This window comes from Tamandua tetradactyla, chromosome 10 (assembly GCF_023851605.1).
Source record: "Tamandua tetradactyla isolate mTamTet1 chromosome 10, mTamTet1.pri, whole genome shotgun sequence".
Taxonomy (NCBI): Eukaryota; Metazoa; Chordata; class Mammalia; order Pilosa; family Myrmecophagidae; genus Tamandua; species Tamandua tetradactyla.
In genome coordinates this window covers 45,847,126-45,860,094 of record NC_135336.1, presented here as the reverse complement: position 1 = coordinate 45,860,094, position 12,969 = coordinate 45,847,126, and the positions used below count along the sequence as shown (strand labels likewise).

The 12,969-nt window shown below is 38.0% G+C and overlaps 1 protein-coding gene across 1 annotated transcript; it reads right to left on the bottom strand.

Annotated features, from left to right (window-relative positions):
* On the bottom strand, positions 1 to 2,401 carry LOC143648455 (large ribosomal subunit protein eL24). Its single transcript, XM_077118524.1, has 6 exons — positions 2,287 to 2,401; positions 2,086 to 2,161; positions 1,438 to 1,548; positions 1,091 to 1,227; positions 720 to 783; positions 1 to 124 (listed from the first exon to the last, which is right to left on the bottom strand). The coding sequence occupies exons 1-6, from the start codon at positions 2,289 to 2,291 to the stop codon at positions 44 to 46; spliced, it is 474 nt and encodes a 157-aa protein (XP_076974639.1). The 5' UTR covers positions 2,292 to 2,401; the 3' UTR covers positions 1 to 43.
* Between the last annotated feature and the right edge of the window lie 10,568 nt (positions 2,402 to 12,969).

Here is a 12,969-nt window from a genome sequence, read left to right as displayed (position 1 = left end):
TCTGAGTTAATCAGATCTTTATTTAAAAATCTGATCTGCCAACTTAGCGTTTTCCACCAACTCGGGGAGCTGAAACCTTCACGGGCTTCACAATCTTTTGCTTAGGTGCTGCCTTTGTGGGAGCCTGTGGAAAAAAAGAAAAAGATAGGATTTTGTAACATTATTTTACCCAACTCTTTCTTTTTTATCACCTTCCTCTATGCCCAGATTCTATAACTATCCTAGATTGCTTTCTTATTTAACTTCGTTCCTAACCTTAATCTTAAGTAGGATATAAAAATGTTTAAAAGGCCACCTTTATAATGCAGGGGAAAGACTGAGATACTGTCACATATTGGAGGAGAGTAAAGACATACTTTACTCCAAAGTTTTTGGACACTTGTGGCAAAACTGGTGAAACATGAATAAGGTCTTTATTTTTGTTAATAACTGTACTATTCTTAAAACTTTTACTTCAAAATAAGATTTAAAACAGAAGTAACTGTTATTTTCCCCTTTGTAAATTCCTATCTAGCACGGATGGACTGTCTATAGCATGGATCTGACTTTGGCAGAAGGGATCTCTCAGGGGACCTGAACCACCCGCTGAGAAATCAGTTACTAACATCATTTCTATCAGTGCCCTGCACTATATTTCTTAAAACCTTCATCACTATTTGAATTAAAATAAGATATCCTGTTAACTTATTTAAGATATCCAAGAAAAGCCCCATAATTACCTTAGCAGCAGCCATTGCTGTCTTTTTAGATGCTTGCTTAGCCTTTTTTGCTTCTTTGGCAGCCCTGTAGGGTTAAAAATAACAAGGCCAAGCACTTTACTTCTGAAGGTACAGATTATTAACAAGGCCCTGGAGAAGGAGAACTATCATCCTCCTTCCCATTTCCACTTATTTGCAGGATAAATTCAAAACCTAAAGGATTTGTCAAAAAATTTCAATAACCAAGTCAACTTAACATTCTAACTTATATTATACAATTTTGTATTGTAATATAAACCTAGATCTGATTGACAATCCCCATATAGATTTAAATATCAAAACACAAAATCCATCCCAACAACAGAAATACTCATAATGAAAACAATTCTCACCTAATAGCTTGTTCTCGTTGAGCCTTTCTAACTTCCGGTTTCTGATTCCTCTTGGCCATAATATCAGCAAGAGATGCACCAGTGATAGCCCTCTGGAATTTAACTGCACGGCGAGTTCTTTTCTTTTGAATTTCTTCCTTTAAAAATATGATGAGCACATTTATGAAACTTGCTCAATAACTGGGAGGTGAGGAGGAAAGAAAAGAATGAAATCTTTTAACACCCATATTCAATACTTAATATGGAAATAAATTTTCCACTTATGGATTGGTTAAACCATCTATTACAAAACCTGGCAATTTTTTTACAAGAGACAGCGCCACAACATGAAAGCACATCTCACTTACCGACTGGCCCTTTTTATGCTTTCTTCTGTAGAGGACAGTCCAGTTTATCTGCCGAGGGTTCCTCTTGGAAAGGAATGCCGACTCGCATTTTGCATTAAGAAATTGGAAAACCTGTCACAAGTTTAAAGTAGTTACCTATTAAACTACAAGTGTGGGGGGGGCGGGAAAGGCTGAGCTTGAAATCCCTAACAGATTAATGTTCTAGTCCTAGCCTCTCATTTTTTAATGAGAAACTCACACAGACAAAAAGGCTTGTTATTGCACAACTGGCAGGTAGCTAGAGAACGTCTTTGTGTTTGGTCGTTGCTTCCTCCAAAGCAGACAGAAATAAGCTTGTAGAGCAGGGGAAAGCGGGGTGTCAAATTCGGGTAGGGGTCCGGGATTCCAAGAGGATCTAATGCCCCTAAAGTAGCCAGATGTCTCGATAGACCCAGTTATTTCCCTTACCCTAGGCTGTTAGAATTACATAAAACCCTCACCTCACTTCCGACATAGCTTACACCTCAGATCCTTACAACCTCTGCACACAGGTTCCCGAAGCCTTTCACGGACCAAAGCTGATGTGGAAAAATGAACCTGCGAAGCCGACTAGACAGTCTTCGCTCCTGTCAGGACAAAAAGTTGTCTTTAGCCTACGGTACCTCTTACCTTCCCGTCGGTCCTGGCGTACCGCCTCCCATGTCCGGGATAGATCTTGTACCCACTGAAACTGCAGAGCTCCACCCTATAAGGAAGAGTGAAGGCCCATTAGGGTAGCTGTCTACGGCAAAGAAAGGCCATGCCCAGAACAACAGGGCGACACCGCTACCCGAGAACGAAAACAGTTAGGAATCTACGGCTCCTACTTACTTCATGATTGCCGGCGCCGGGAGACCGGAAAGATGGCGAAGAGGAGAGGATCATGGGAGAACGGCTTATGAAGTCGCAGGGAAACCCCTCCAACATTTCCCGGTCGCCCTGTGATGACGTTACTCTCCAGCCGTAACCATCTTCCACCCGGGGAACTATTCGCGAGGCGTGTCTTACACAGGCAGGCGGGCAGTGGGCTTCTGTGTTATCTCTTCCTCCTACAGTGAGGTGTTAATAGAGCCATCGGCCTGCTACAGAGATTGTGAGCCGGGGGTTCTCCATTCTATCTTATAGTTTAGTGACCGAGCGAATGCCCCGCAGGTGAAATCTAAAGAAGTAACTTTTGCCTTTCGTGTCGCCTCATTTCCTGAACCAACAAAATTAGATTTGAATAGGTTCACCATTTGCAAAAGAGTAGTAGCGTCCGAGCTGTTTTCCAGGCCGTATGGATGGAATTGTGCATGATGGAGCTATAACATAAATTATAATGGTTTATTGCGTTCTTTCTTTGTGCCAGAAGTTATGCTTTATATACATTAGCTCATCCAGAGCTCAAAATCTCTTAAACGCCCAAGGGCTCCAAAATGATGACTGCGGGTCGGTAGGAGCTCTCTGTGGAGTTGCCTGGTGGAGTGGGAATAAAGGTGGAGTGCCAAGGCTTTAATCTCTTGATTCGTTCTGTAATGCTGGATACTGCTGTGTATGACAGGAAGAGGCAAGAGGCAATCGTTGATTTGGGCGGGAGGCTGGAGAACTATAATAGGAATTTAAAAGAGCAATGATTCAGCCGCCAGAATCAGGAGAGCCACCAGAATTGACAGAGACAACAGAATGGGCAGAGCCCCAGGGAAGCCGTTGAAGAGAAAGCTAGCAGATCTCCCTGTGTACCTTTCCAGCTGAGAGAAACCCTGAACATCATCAGCCTTTTTGAACCAAGGGACATGGATAGACATTTAAGTACTGATATTCGTAGCAGCATTGTTGACAACTGCCAAAAGATGGAAGCATCCCAAGTGTCCATCAACTGATGAATGGATAAACAAAATGCAGTGTATGTAAACAAAAGAATATTATGCAGCTGCAAGAAGAAATGACATCTTGATCCATACGACAACATGAATGAACCTTGAGGACATTATGCTGAGTGAAATAAGCCAGACGAAAGGACAAATATTGTATGGTCTCACTAATATGAACTAAGTATAATGTGCAAACTCCTGGAGCTAAAATCTAGAGTATAGGTTATTGGAGATAGAAAAAGGGTAGAGAATGGGGAGTTGATGCCTAATTTGTGGGGAATTTTTATTAAGGTTAGTTATAAATGTTTGGAAAAGGATAGAGGTGATAATAGCACATTACTATAAGGTTAACTAGCAGTGCTGAATTACAGGTGCGATTGTTGAAAAGGGAAGTTTAGGGTCATATATGTCACTAGAAGGAAAGTTAGAGGACAGAACATGTGACTGTATAACATAGTGAACCCTGTTATGGACAATGATTGTGGTTAACTGTACAAATATAAAAATGTCCTTTCATGAATTATAACAAATGTATATCACTATTCCAAGGTGTTAATACAGGGTGGAATATGGGGAAAAATACAACTAATGCAAACTATGGACTATAACAGTAACATTGTAATATTCTTGCATCAGTTGTAACAAAGGTACTACACCAATGCTAAGTATCAATAATTAGGTAATATATGGGATATGAGATTTTTTTTTTGAGCAATGAGAATGGTCTCAAATTGATTGTGGTGATGAATGTACAACACTGTGATTATATTGAGAGCCAATAATTGTACACCTTGGATGGCTTGGATGGTGTGTGAATAAAACTATTTTTTTATAGATAAAAGAAGCAATGACTGCGATGCGTACTATCTGCATAAGCAAGTCTGGGTAACTATGACTTTATTTCCTTAAAAACATGTAAATTGAAAGTGAGAGAGATTGTGTAGAACTTATAGACTAGACCAGCTACATAAATAAGCTGCAGGGGCCAGTGCAAAATGAGTGTGGGGTTCCTGTTTAAAAACGTGATATGACCTCTCTCTCTCTCTCTCTAAACCTAAGTCTGCAAGCAAAACCAGTGTCCTCCCACTATGTCAGATATGACATTCAGGAATGCAAGTCTCCCTGGCGGTGTGGAAGATGACCCCCCAGGGATGAGTCTGGCCCTGGCACCATCGGATAAATGATGCTATCCTGACCAAGAGGAGGGAAAGAAGTATAACAAATAAGTTATCAGTGACTGACAGTTCAAACAGAGTGGAGAGGTCTCTGGAGGTCATTTTAATGCAAACTTCAGTTACACACTCCTACCTATCATAACTTGCCAGACCTCAAATGAAACCATTCCAGCCAATCGTAAAGAACATGTAGGGCATTATAGAAGATTCTACAAAGTTTCCATGTAGGTTCCAGAAACCTGCACATCCAGATGGGTCCCTGACCAGATAAGTCCTGCAACCTAGAGGAGCCAGCCTTTCCAGAACATCAGCTAGTTCCATCTCCCTACCCCATGTTACTGGTAGCCCCTTCCAACATTAAAAAGTTAGAATGGGCATAGCCCAAATACCCCAAAGAGTAAGAGAAAGATCAAAGGTGATACAGAAAGGTAGAGTTTAACAAATGAATATGATTGCTGAATCATTATACTGATATTTCTTTTACTCTCCAGTGTCTTAGAGCAGCTAGAAGCAAAAACCTAAAATTATGGAATTGTAATCCATACCAAACTTTGAAATTTGTTCTACAACTGATTGTTGCGCTATACTTTGAAATTTATTGCTTTTTTTGCGTACATGTTATATTTCACACACAAAAAGGTGATGATAAAAAATGCATGTATAGGGACTTCAGGGAAGATGGCCAAATGGATTAGCTCAAGATTATACCCTACTCAATGGAAAAATTAGAGAACCAACAGGAGGGCGACAGAGACGGCGATTCAGGAGTGCAGCTGACCTGGGAGAGCCTTCTGCACCACGTGTGGCAGCCCTGGTTGCAGAGGCCGAGGAACTGAGAGACAGAAAGTTTGAGCCTGGTGTGAAGGCGCAGAGCCTGCAGGAGTGCGCAAACCGGAGCCAGGGAATAGGAAGCAAGCCAGGCCACATCCCTTGGGTGCGCTACCCTCACCAGTACAGTCCGGTGACTGACCCTACACCCCATGCACTGAACCCTGTCACCCTCTCCCATTCCCCTCACTCCAGGTGCCCCCACCCCACCAGCCCCCAGTACACGCACCTGCCCCACACCCCCACCTCAAGTGCACCCCAACCCACCTCTCCTGCACCCCTTCTGAGCACTATACCCTGTCCCTGTTCACACCAGGCTATTGCCAGTGCATAAGGCTGTGGGCACTAACCTCCATATCTAGGCTACCCCCACCCCCAACCCATACTGTCACAAGGCCTCACTCCACCCACCATGAGCTCTGCGTATCAGTTTATGGCACTCCTAGGCCCACACGTGCACACGGTCCCCCAATCATGTCATTCACTCCTGGAAACCACACTTTACGGCAGTCCTAGAACCCTGCATGCATATGGTCCTCAGCCACATTTCACAGCACTGAGAAAGTGCTGACCTCCATAGTTGGGTCACATCTGCCCCCAATCCATGAAGGCATAATGATCTGCTGCCACAGTTCTACACATGCGCCCAAAGGGCCCTGTGCCTTAGACCAGTGCCCACCCAGGTTATGACCCCCAGACCGGTACACCCGCACAGCTACATCCTCTCTGCCTGCTCTGCACCCACATTCACAAGCATCAGCATAACGTCCCCAACCTGTGCCTATTTCTGCCCTGAAACAAATCACCTCACTGAGTGCCCCACCCTGTACCTTGCTCTCTGCTGTGCAACCATCCCACAAACATAAGGCCTTAGACTACTGAAAGAAATCAACTCCCAAAGTAAATTAATCAAGATAGTTACATGCCACAAAGACAGCAGGAGATCACTAGGCATATCACAATGCAGACAGATATACCCCTGCCTAATGACCAAATTAAAACACCTGAGGAGACACAGACATTGGAACAATAATCAAAGTCGTTCATACAACTCTACTTAATAAAATAAGTGGGATAGCAAATGACATAAAGGAGATCAAGAAGACAGAAGAGCATAAAGAGGAATTTGAAAGAATAAATAGAAAAATTGCAGAAATCACAGAGATTAAAGACTCTATTGACCAAATAAAAAACATACCAGAGGCACACAACACCAGATATGAAGAGACAGAAGAAAGAGTAAGTGATATAGAAGACAGGGTAACTGACTTCAAAGACTCAAAACAGCAAATGGCAAAAACGATGGAAAAAATTGAATTGGATCTCAGGGAAATGATAGACAAAACAAAGTGCTCAATTACAAAAATCATTGGTGTCCTAGGAGAAGAGCGGCATAAAGGACTAGGAAGAGTAGTTGAGGATATGATGGGAGGAAGCTTCCCAAAACTCATAAAGGATATAAATATACAAGTCAAAGAATGCCAAAGAACTCCAAACACAGTAAATCCAAATAGGACTTCCCCAAGGCACATACTAATCAGTCTGTCAAATGATAAAGGGAAGCAGAAAATCCTGAAAGTGGCAAGAGAAAAACAATCTACTACATACAAGGGGAGCCATATAATACTGAGTTCAGACTAATCAACTAGAACTCTAGAGGCAAGAAGGCAATGGTATGATATATTCAAGATCTTGAATGAGAAAGACTTTCAGCCAAGGATTCTGTACCCAGCCAAACTATCCTTCAAAATTGAGGGAGAGATGAAATTTTCACAAAGACATCCTGAAAGAATTTGTCAGCAAGAGACCAGCCTTATAAGAAATACTAAAAGGAGTTCACCCACTGAAAAAAAAAACAGGAGAGGGAGGTCTGGAGGAAGGCACAGAATTGAAGAGTACCACTAAGGGTAATTTAAAGAATACAATGAGAAAGAGGGAAAAGAATATATAGATGTGACCAATAAAATAAAAAAGATAAGATAGTGGAATCAAGAAATGCCTTTTCAGTAATAACTTTGAATGTTAATGAACTAAACTAACTAATTAAAAGATACAGATTGGCAGAATGGATTAAGAAACATAATCCAGCTGTGTGCTGCTTACAAGAGACTCATCTTAACACAAGGATGCAAATAGATTGAAAGTGAAAGGATAGAAAAAGATTTTCCATGCACGTTGTAACCAAAAGAAAGCAGGAGTAGCTATACTAGTATCAGACAAAATAGACTTTAAATGTAAAGATATCATAGGAGACAAAGAAGGACACTATATAATAACTAAAGGGTCAATTCACCGAGAAAATATAACAATCATGAATGTTTATGTTCCCAATCAAGGAGCTCCAAAGTACATGAGACAGATATTGGCAAAACTGAAGGGAGCAATAGATGTTTCAACAATAATAGTAGGAGACTTCAATACACCATCTCTTCTATAGATAGAACAACCAGACAGAAGATCAACAAGGAAATAAAGAAGTTAAATAAGTTTATAAATAAATTAGACCTAACATTGCACCACAAAGCACAAGGATATACATTCTTCTCTAGAGCTCATGGAACATTCTCCAGGATACATCATATGCTTTGGGGCAAAAAAAAAACAGGTCTCTATAAATTTAAAAACATTGGAATTATACAAAGCACTTTTGCAGATCACAACGGAATGAAGTTAGATCTCGAGAACATTCAGAAATATATGGAGATTAAACAACATACTCTTAAACAACCAGTGGGTCAAAGAAGAAATTGCTAGAGAAATCAGTAGCATCTGGAGATGCATGAAAATGAGAATATAACATATCAGAACTTATGGAATGCAGCAAAGGCTATGCTGAAAGGGAAATATATTGCCCTAAATGCCTATATCAAAAAGACAAGAAAGCAAAAATCAAGGACTTAACATCACACCTGGAGGAACTTGAGAAAGAACAGCAAACTAACCCCAAAGCAAATAGAAGAAGAGAAATAACAAAGATTAAAGAAATAAGTGAATGGGAGAACAAAAGAGCAATAGAAAGAATCAATAAAACAAAAAATTGGTTTATCAATAAAATTGATGGTCCACTAGCAAGACTGACAGCGAAAAAAAAAAAAGAGTGAAGAAGCAAATAAACAAAGTTTATTTGAGAAGGGGTGCATTACCACAGATCCTGAAGAAACAAAAGAAATCATAAGAGGATACTATGAACAACTATACACCAACAAACTAGATAACTTAGATGAAACGGCCAAATCTTGGAGACACACAAACAAGCCACAGTGACTCAGGAAGAAATGGAAGATCTCAACAAACCAGTCACAAGTAAAGAGATTCTATCAGTCATCAAAAATCTTCCTACAAAGAAAAGCCCAGGGCCAGATGGCTTCACAGGGAATTTTATCAAACATTCCATAAAGAACTAACACTAATCCTGCTCAAACTTTTCCAAAAAATTGAGGAAAAAGGAACTCTACCTAACTCATTTTATGAAACTAATATCATTTTAAAACCAAAACTAGTAAAGATGTTATAAGAAAGAGCAAGAAAAGAATTCCATATACAAAAAATGAAACCAAAAGAATAAAATATTTAGGAATAAATTTAACTAAAGAGACAAAAGACCTATACAAAGAAAACTACAAGAAATTGTTAAAAGAAATCACAGAGGACCTAAATAGATGGAAAGGCATACCGTGCTCACGGATGGGAAGACTAAATATAGTTAAAATGTCAATTCTACCTAAATTGATTTACAGATTCAATGCAATACCAATTAAAATCCCAAAAACTTACTTTTCAGAAATAGAAAAACCAATAACCAAATTTATCTGGAATGACAGGGTGCCCTAAATAGCTAAAAGTATCCTGAGGAAAAAAAAATGAAGTCAGAGGTCTCATACTATCTGACTTTAAGGCATATTATGAACCTACAATGGTGAAAACAGCATGGTACTGGCATAAAGATAGATATACTGACCAATGGAGTTGCAACTATGTATTGCTAGTTACCATGGTTTGCCAAACTCCAACCAAAACCATTCCAACAAACATCTAGGGCTCTATTTGAGATTATACAAAAAGTTTCATGCTCTAAGAATACTTTCCAGAAACCTATACCCTCCAAATGGTTCCTAGGCCAGGTAAGTCCTAAACCCAGACTGCCAGCATCTCCAAGAACATCAGCTAGTTCCATCCTGCATCCCATATTATCAACACCCCTCTTAACATGTAAAAAATTAGAATGGGCATAGCCTAGATATCCCTAATGATTTGGAGAAGGATCAAAGGAGAAGGAGGAGTTATTACAGAGAAGAAAGGATTTAACAAATTAATATGACTGCTGAGTCATTATGTTGATATTTCTTTTAGTCTCCAGTGTCTTGGAACAGATAGATGGAAAAATCTGAAATTGTGGAACTGTAACCCATACCACTACTTTGAAATTTTTTGCTTTTTTGTATATATTTTATATTTCAAAATAAAAATTGTTTGTCTGTTTAAAATCTTCCTCTTTTCACTCCCTGGGAGGAGCTGCCTTGTACTTACTAAATGGGATACTGTGTGATTCATGAATGCTCAGCAAAGCTGTGAGATCCTAAATTGCATGAAAAGTTTCACTTTTAGTACATCTGAAACTGCCTCTGTTTATGGATTAAAATAAATTTAAGAACATGTGAACCAGCTACAACCTCTCGATTTTATCTGAGCCCTGATTGAAATGAGCTGGAAGGACCATAGGTCTAATTTGAATACTGACTGGATTTTTTTATGATGTTCAGAAATTATTGACAATTTTTTAAATGTGATAATGGTCCTGTGGTTATGTTCTCTTAAAAAAAAAAACATCGTTTTAAGCTCTTATACAGATTTGTACTAAATATTTAGTAATAAAATAATATGAAGCCTGGGATTTGCCTGATAATAATGAGGGATTATTGCCACTACTAGTGGGTAAGAGTATGAGTGAAAAAGAATTGACCAGGAGTTGGTAATGGTTGATGATAATGGTTGAAGTTTGGTGTGGGTATGGGGTTCATTGCAATCATTTTTATATTCTTATATATTCTTTTTAATTATCTTTCCCTATGAAACAAAAATTTAAACAATTATAATGTGCCTTGGGATTGAAAGAGTTAAACCCTACAGTTCAGTCTTCAAAAATAGAAAGTACAGGTATTGGTAGAAAGATAGAAGCATTGACCAATGGAATCGAATCGAAAGTGTAGAAACAGACCACAAAATCTATGGTCAACTGATTTTTGACAAGGCCCCCAAATCCTCTGAACTAGGACAAAATAGCCTTTTCAATAATTGGGCATGGAAGAACTGGATATCAATAGCCAAAAGAATGAAAGAGGACCCCTATCTTATACCCTACACAAAAATTAACTCAAATACCTAAATATAAGAACTAGCACCATAAAGACTCAAGAAGAAAATATAGGGAAACATCTTGAAGACCTAGTAATAGGAGGTAGCTTCCTAACATTTACACCCAAAGCAAAAGCAACAAAAGAAAAAATAGATAAATGGGAACTCCTCAAAATCAAATGCTTCTGCAACTAGAAGTAAAAACCTAAAATTGTAAAATTGTAACCCATGTCAAACTCTGAAATATGTTCTACAACTAATTGTGGTGCTGTGCTTTGAAATTTATAGCTTTTTTGTATATATGTTATTTTTCACAAAAAAAAGAAGGAAAAATGTCTATTGTGATGATAAAAAAAATACTTAAGCTCCCTAGACTCCTATGCTCTGGAGCAGCTAGAAGGAAAAATATGAGAGGATCATACAGTAGCCCATGACAATTTCTGGGATCTGTCCTGTAACTATCTGTTGAAGAGTACTTTGAAAACTATTACTTTTTCTATTTCTTTGCTTTGTATATACGTTTACTATACAATTAAAAAGTTTAAAAACATCAAAAAATAGAAAGTACAAGTACCACCTGTATTATTTTTTCTAAGAGTTTTAGCTGTTTTTTAAAATCAACTCAGTTTATTTTAACCTTTGTTCCCCCTATTATTTGTTTATTTTATTCATATTTTTTACTCATCTGTCCATACCATAGATAAAAGAAGCATCAGACACAAGGCTTTCACAATCACACAGTCACACTGCAAAAGGTATATCATTATACAATCATCTTCAAGAAACATGGCTACTGGACACCCATATTATTTTGTAATTTACAAAATTTTAAGGGCAAAAAAGAATATATACAATAATGTTTAGAGCAGCTTTATTCATTACATATAATATATAGTAAGTAAATATATATGTATACACTCACACAAACAGTCTAGGTGCGCATGTACAGGTAAATGTATACATAAACTAATATAGTTTTAAAGTGGAGTACCACTCAGCAATAAAATGGAACACGTAATAAAATGGATTTGCACATCAACATGTATGAATCTTTAAAACATTATGCTGAATGAAAGAAGCCCTATATTTAAAAGTTCACACAGTCTAACTCCACATATATCAATTTCTCAACCATACAAAACTAACCTAAGGTGGGAAAAAGTCAGAACAGTGCTGGCCTCGAGATGGGAGGATGCTGTAATGATTGTCTGAGAAGTGGTACAAGGAAATTTTCTGGAGTAATGGTAATGTTCTATATTTTGAGGGGTTTCAGGTTATGCATTCAAAACTCAGGAAATGTTGAAAATTTGAGCATTCCGTTCATGTAAATCTTGCTTCAAAAAAAAAGATACTGTAAACAAATGTAGAAAATGAAATGAAATACTTGTACTTACGAGGAGATGTACTGATGCATCAAAAAACAAGATGGATTAGTGGAAGATAGAGGGACAAATGGATAGATATGTGATAAAACAAGTACAATAAAATGTTAAGAATAGGAACTAAGTACTGAGTATATGAAGGTTCACTATAAAATTCTTACAAGTTTTTTGTATGTTTGAAAATTTCCAGAGTAAAATGTTAGTAAAAAAAAAAAAAGAAAGAAGAGCCATCTTCTGGAGGAAATTAGTATTACTGATTGTCCCAAAAAGGCAAAAGGAACAAAGTATGGTTTTCAGATGCCTGGGATTTAATAGAAGCTTATTGTTTTTCATATCCCCTACTGGTTGTTACTCATGTGGCCAATCTGTCTTCTTTGGCTGGAAAATCTCCCTTCCTGTTACTGCCAACTCCTACTCAGATTTTACTGCTTCTAGAACATAGGTTGGCAAAATTTTCTGTAAAATGTCAGTAAATATTTTAGGCTTTTAGGGCTTAGAGACAAAATTGAGGGTATTATTAAGGTACTTAAATAACAAGACAGAAAAATAATATAATTGTCGTTGATGGAATTCCAAAAATAATAAGAACATTGAGTACTTTTTGTATTGTATTACAAGTCTAGTAATGAGAAGAATTAAGTTATTTTTTTGTGGGGAATGGCGGATAACATTTTGCTTTAATGGGGTTCAAAGTTATTATCATCAGCATTGGTACAAATGTTTCTTATTGAATCCTAATCTCTAATGAGGTTTTATAAATTTCATTTTTGAGAAATGTCTTTTTCACAAAATTGCTTACTTCCCAGTACTAATATCAATTCAGGGTATATGACTTTAATTGAGCATACTCGTCTCTTGGAAAGCAAGTATAGAATTACATTTTTTTTTGATATTTGCCTATTAGCTTGTTAGATTATTTACTTCTAA

What these genes read in the sequence shown, in the direction of transcription:
- LOC143648455 (XM_077118524.1), bottom strand. An exon ending in ACGCCAGGACCGACGGGAAG is followed by an intron (nt 1,549 to 2,085) that starts GTAAGAGGTACC and finishes AACTTGTGACAG; the next exon opens with GTTTTCCAATTTCTTAATGC. An exon ending in AGCATAAAAAGGGCCAGTCG is followed by an intron (nt 1,228 to 1,437) that starts GTAAGTGAGATG and finishes ATATTTTTAAAG; the next exon opens with GAAGAAATTCAAAAGAAAAG.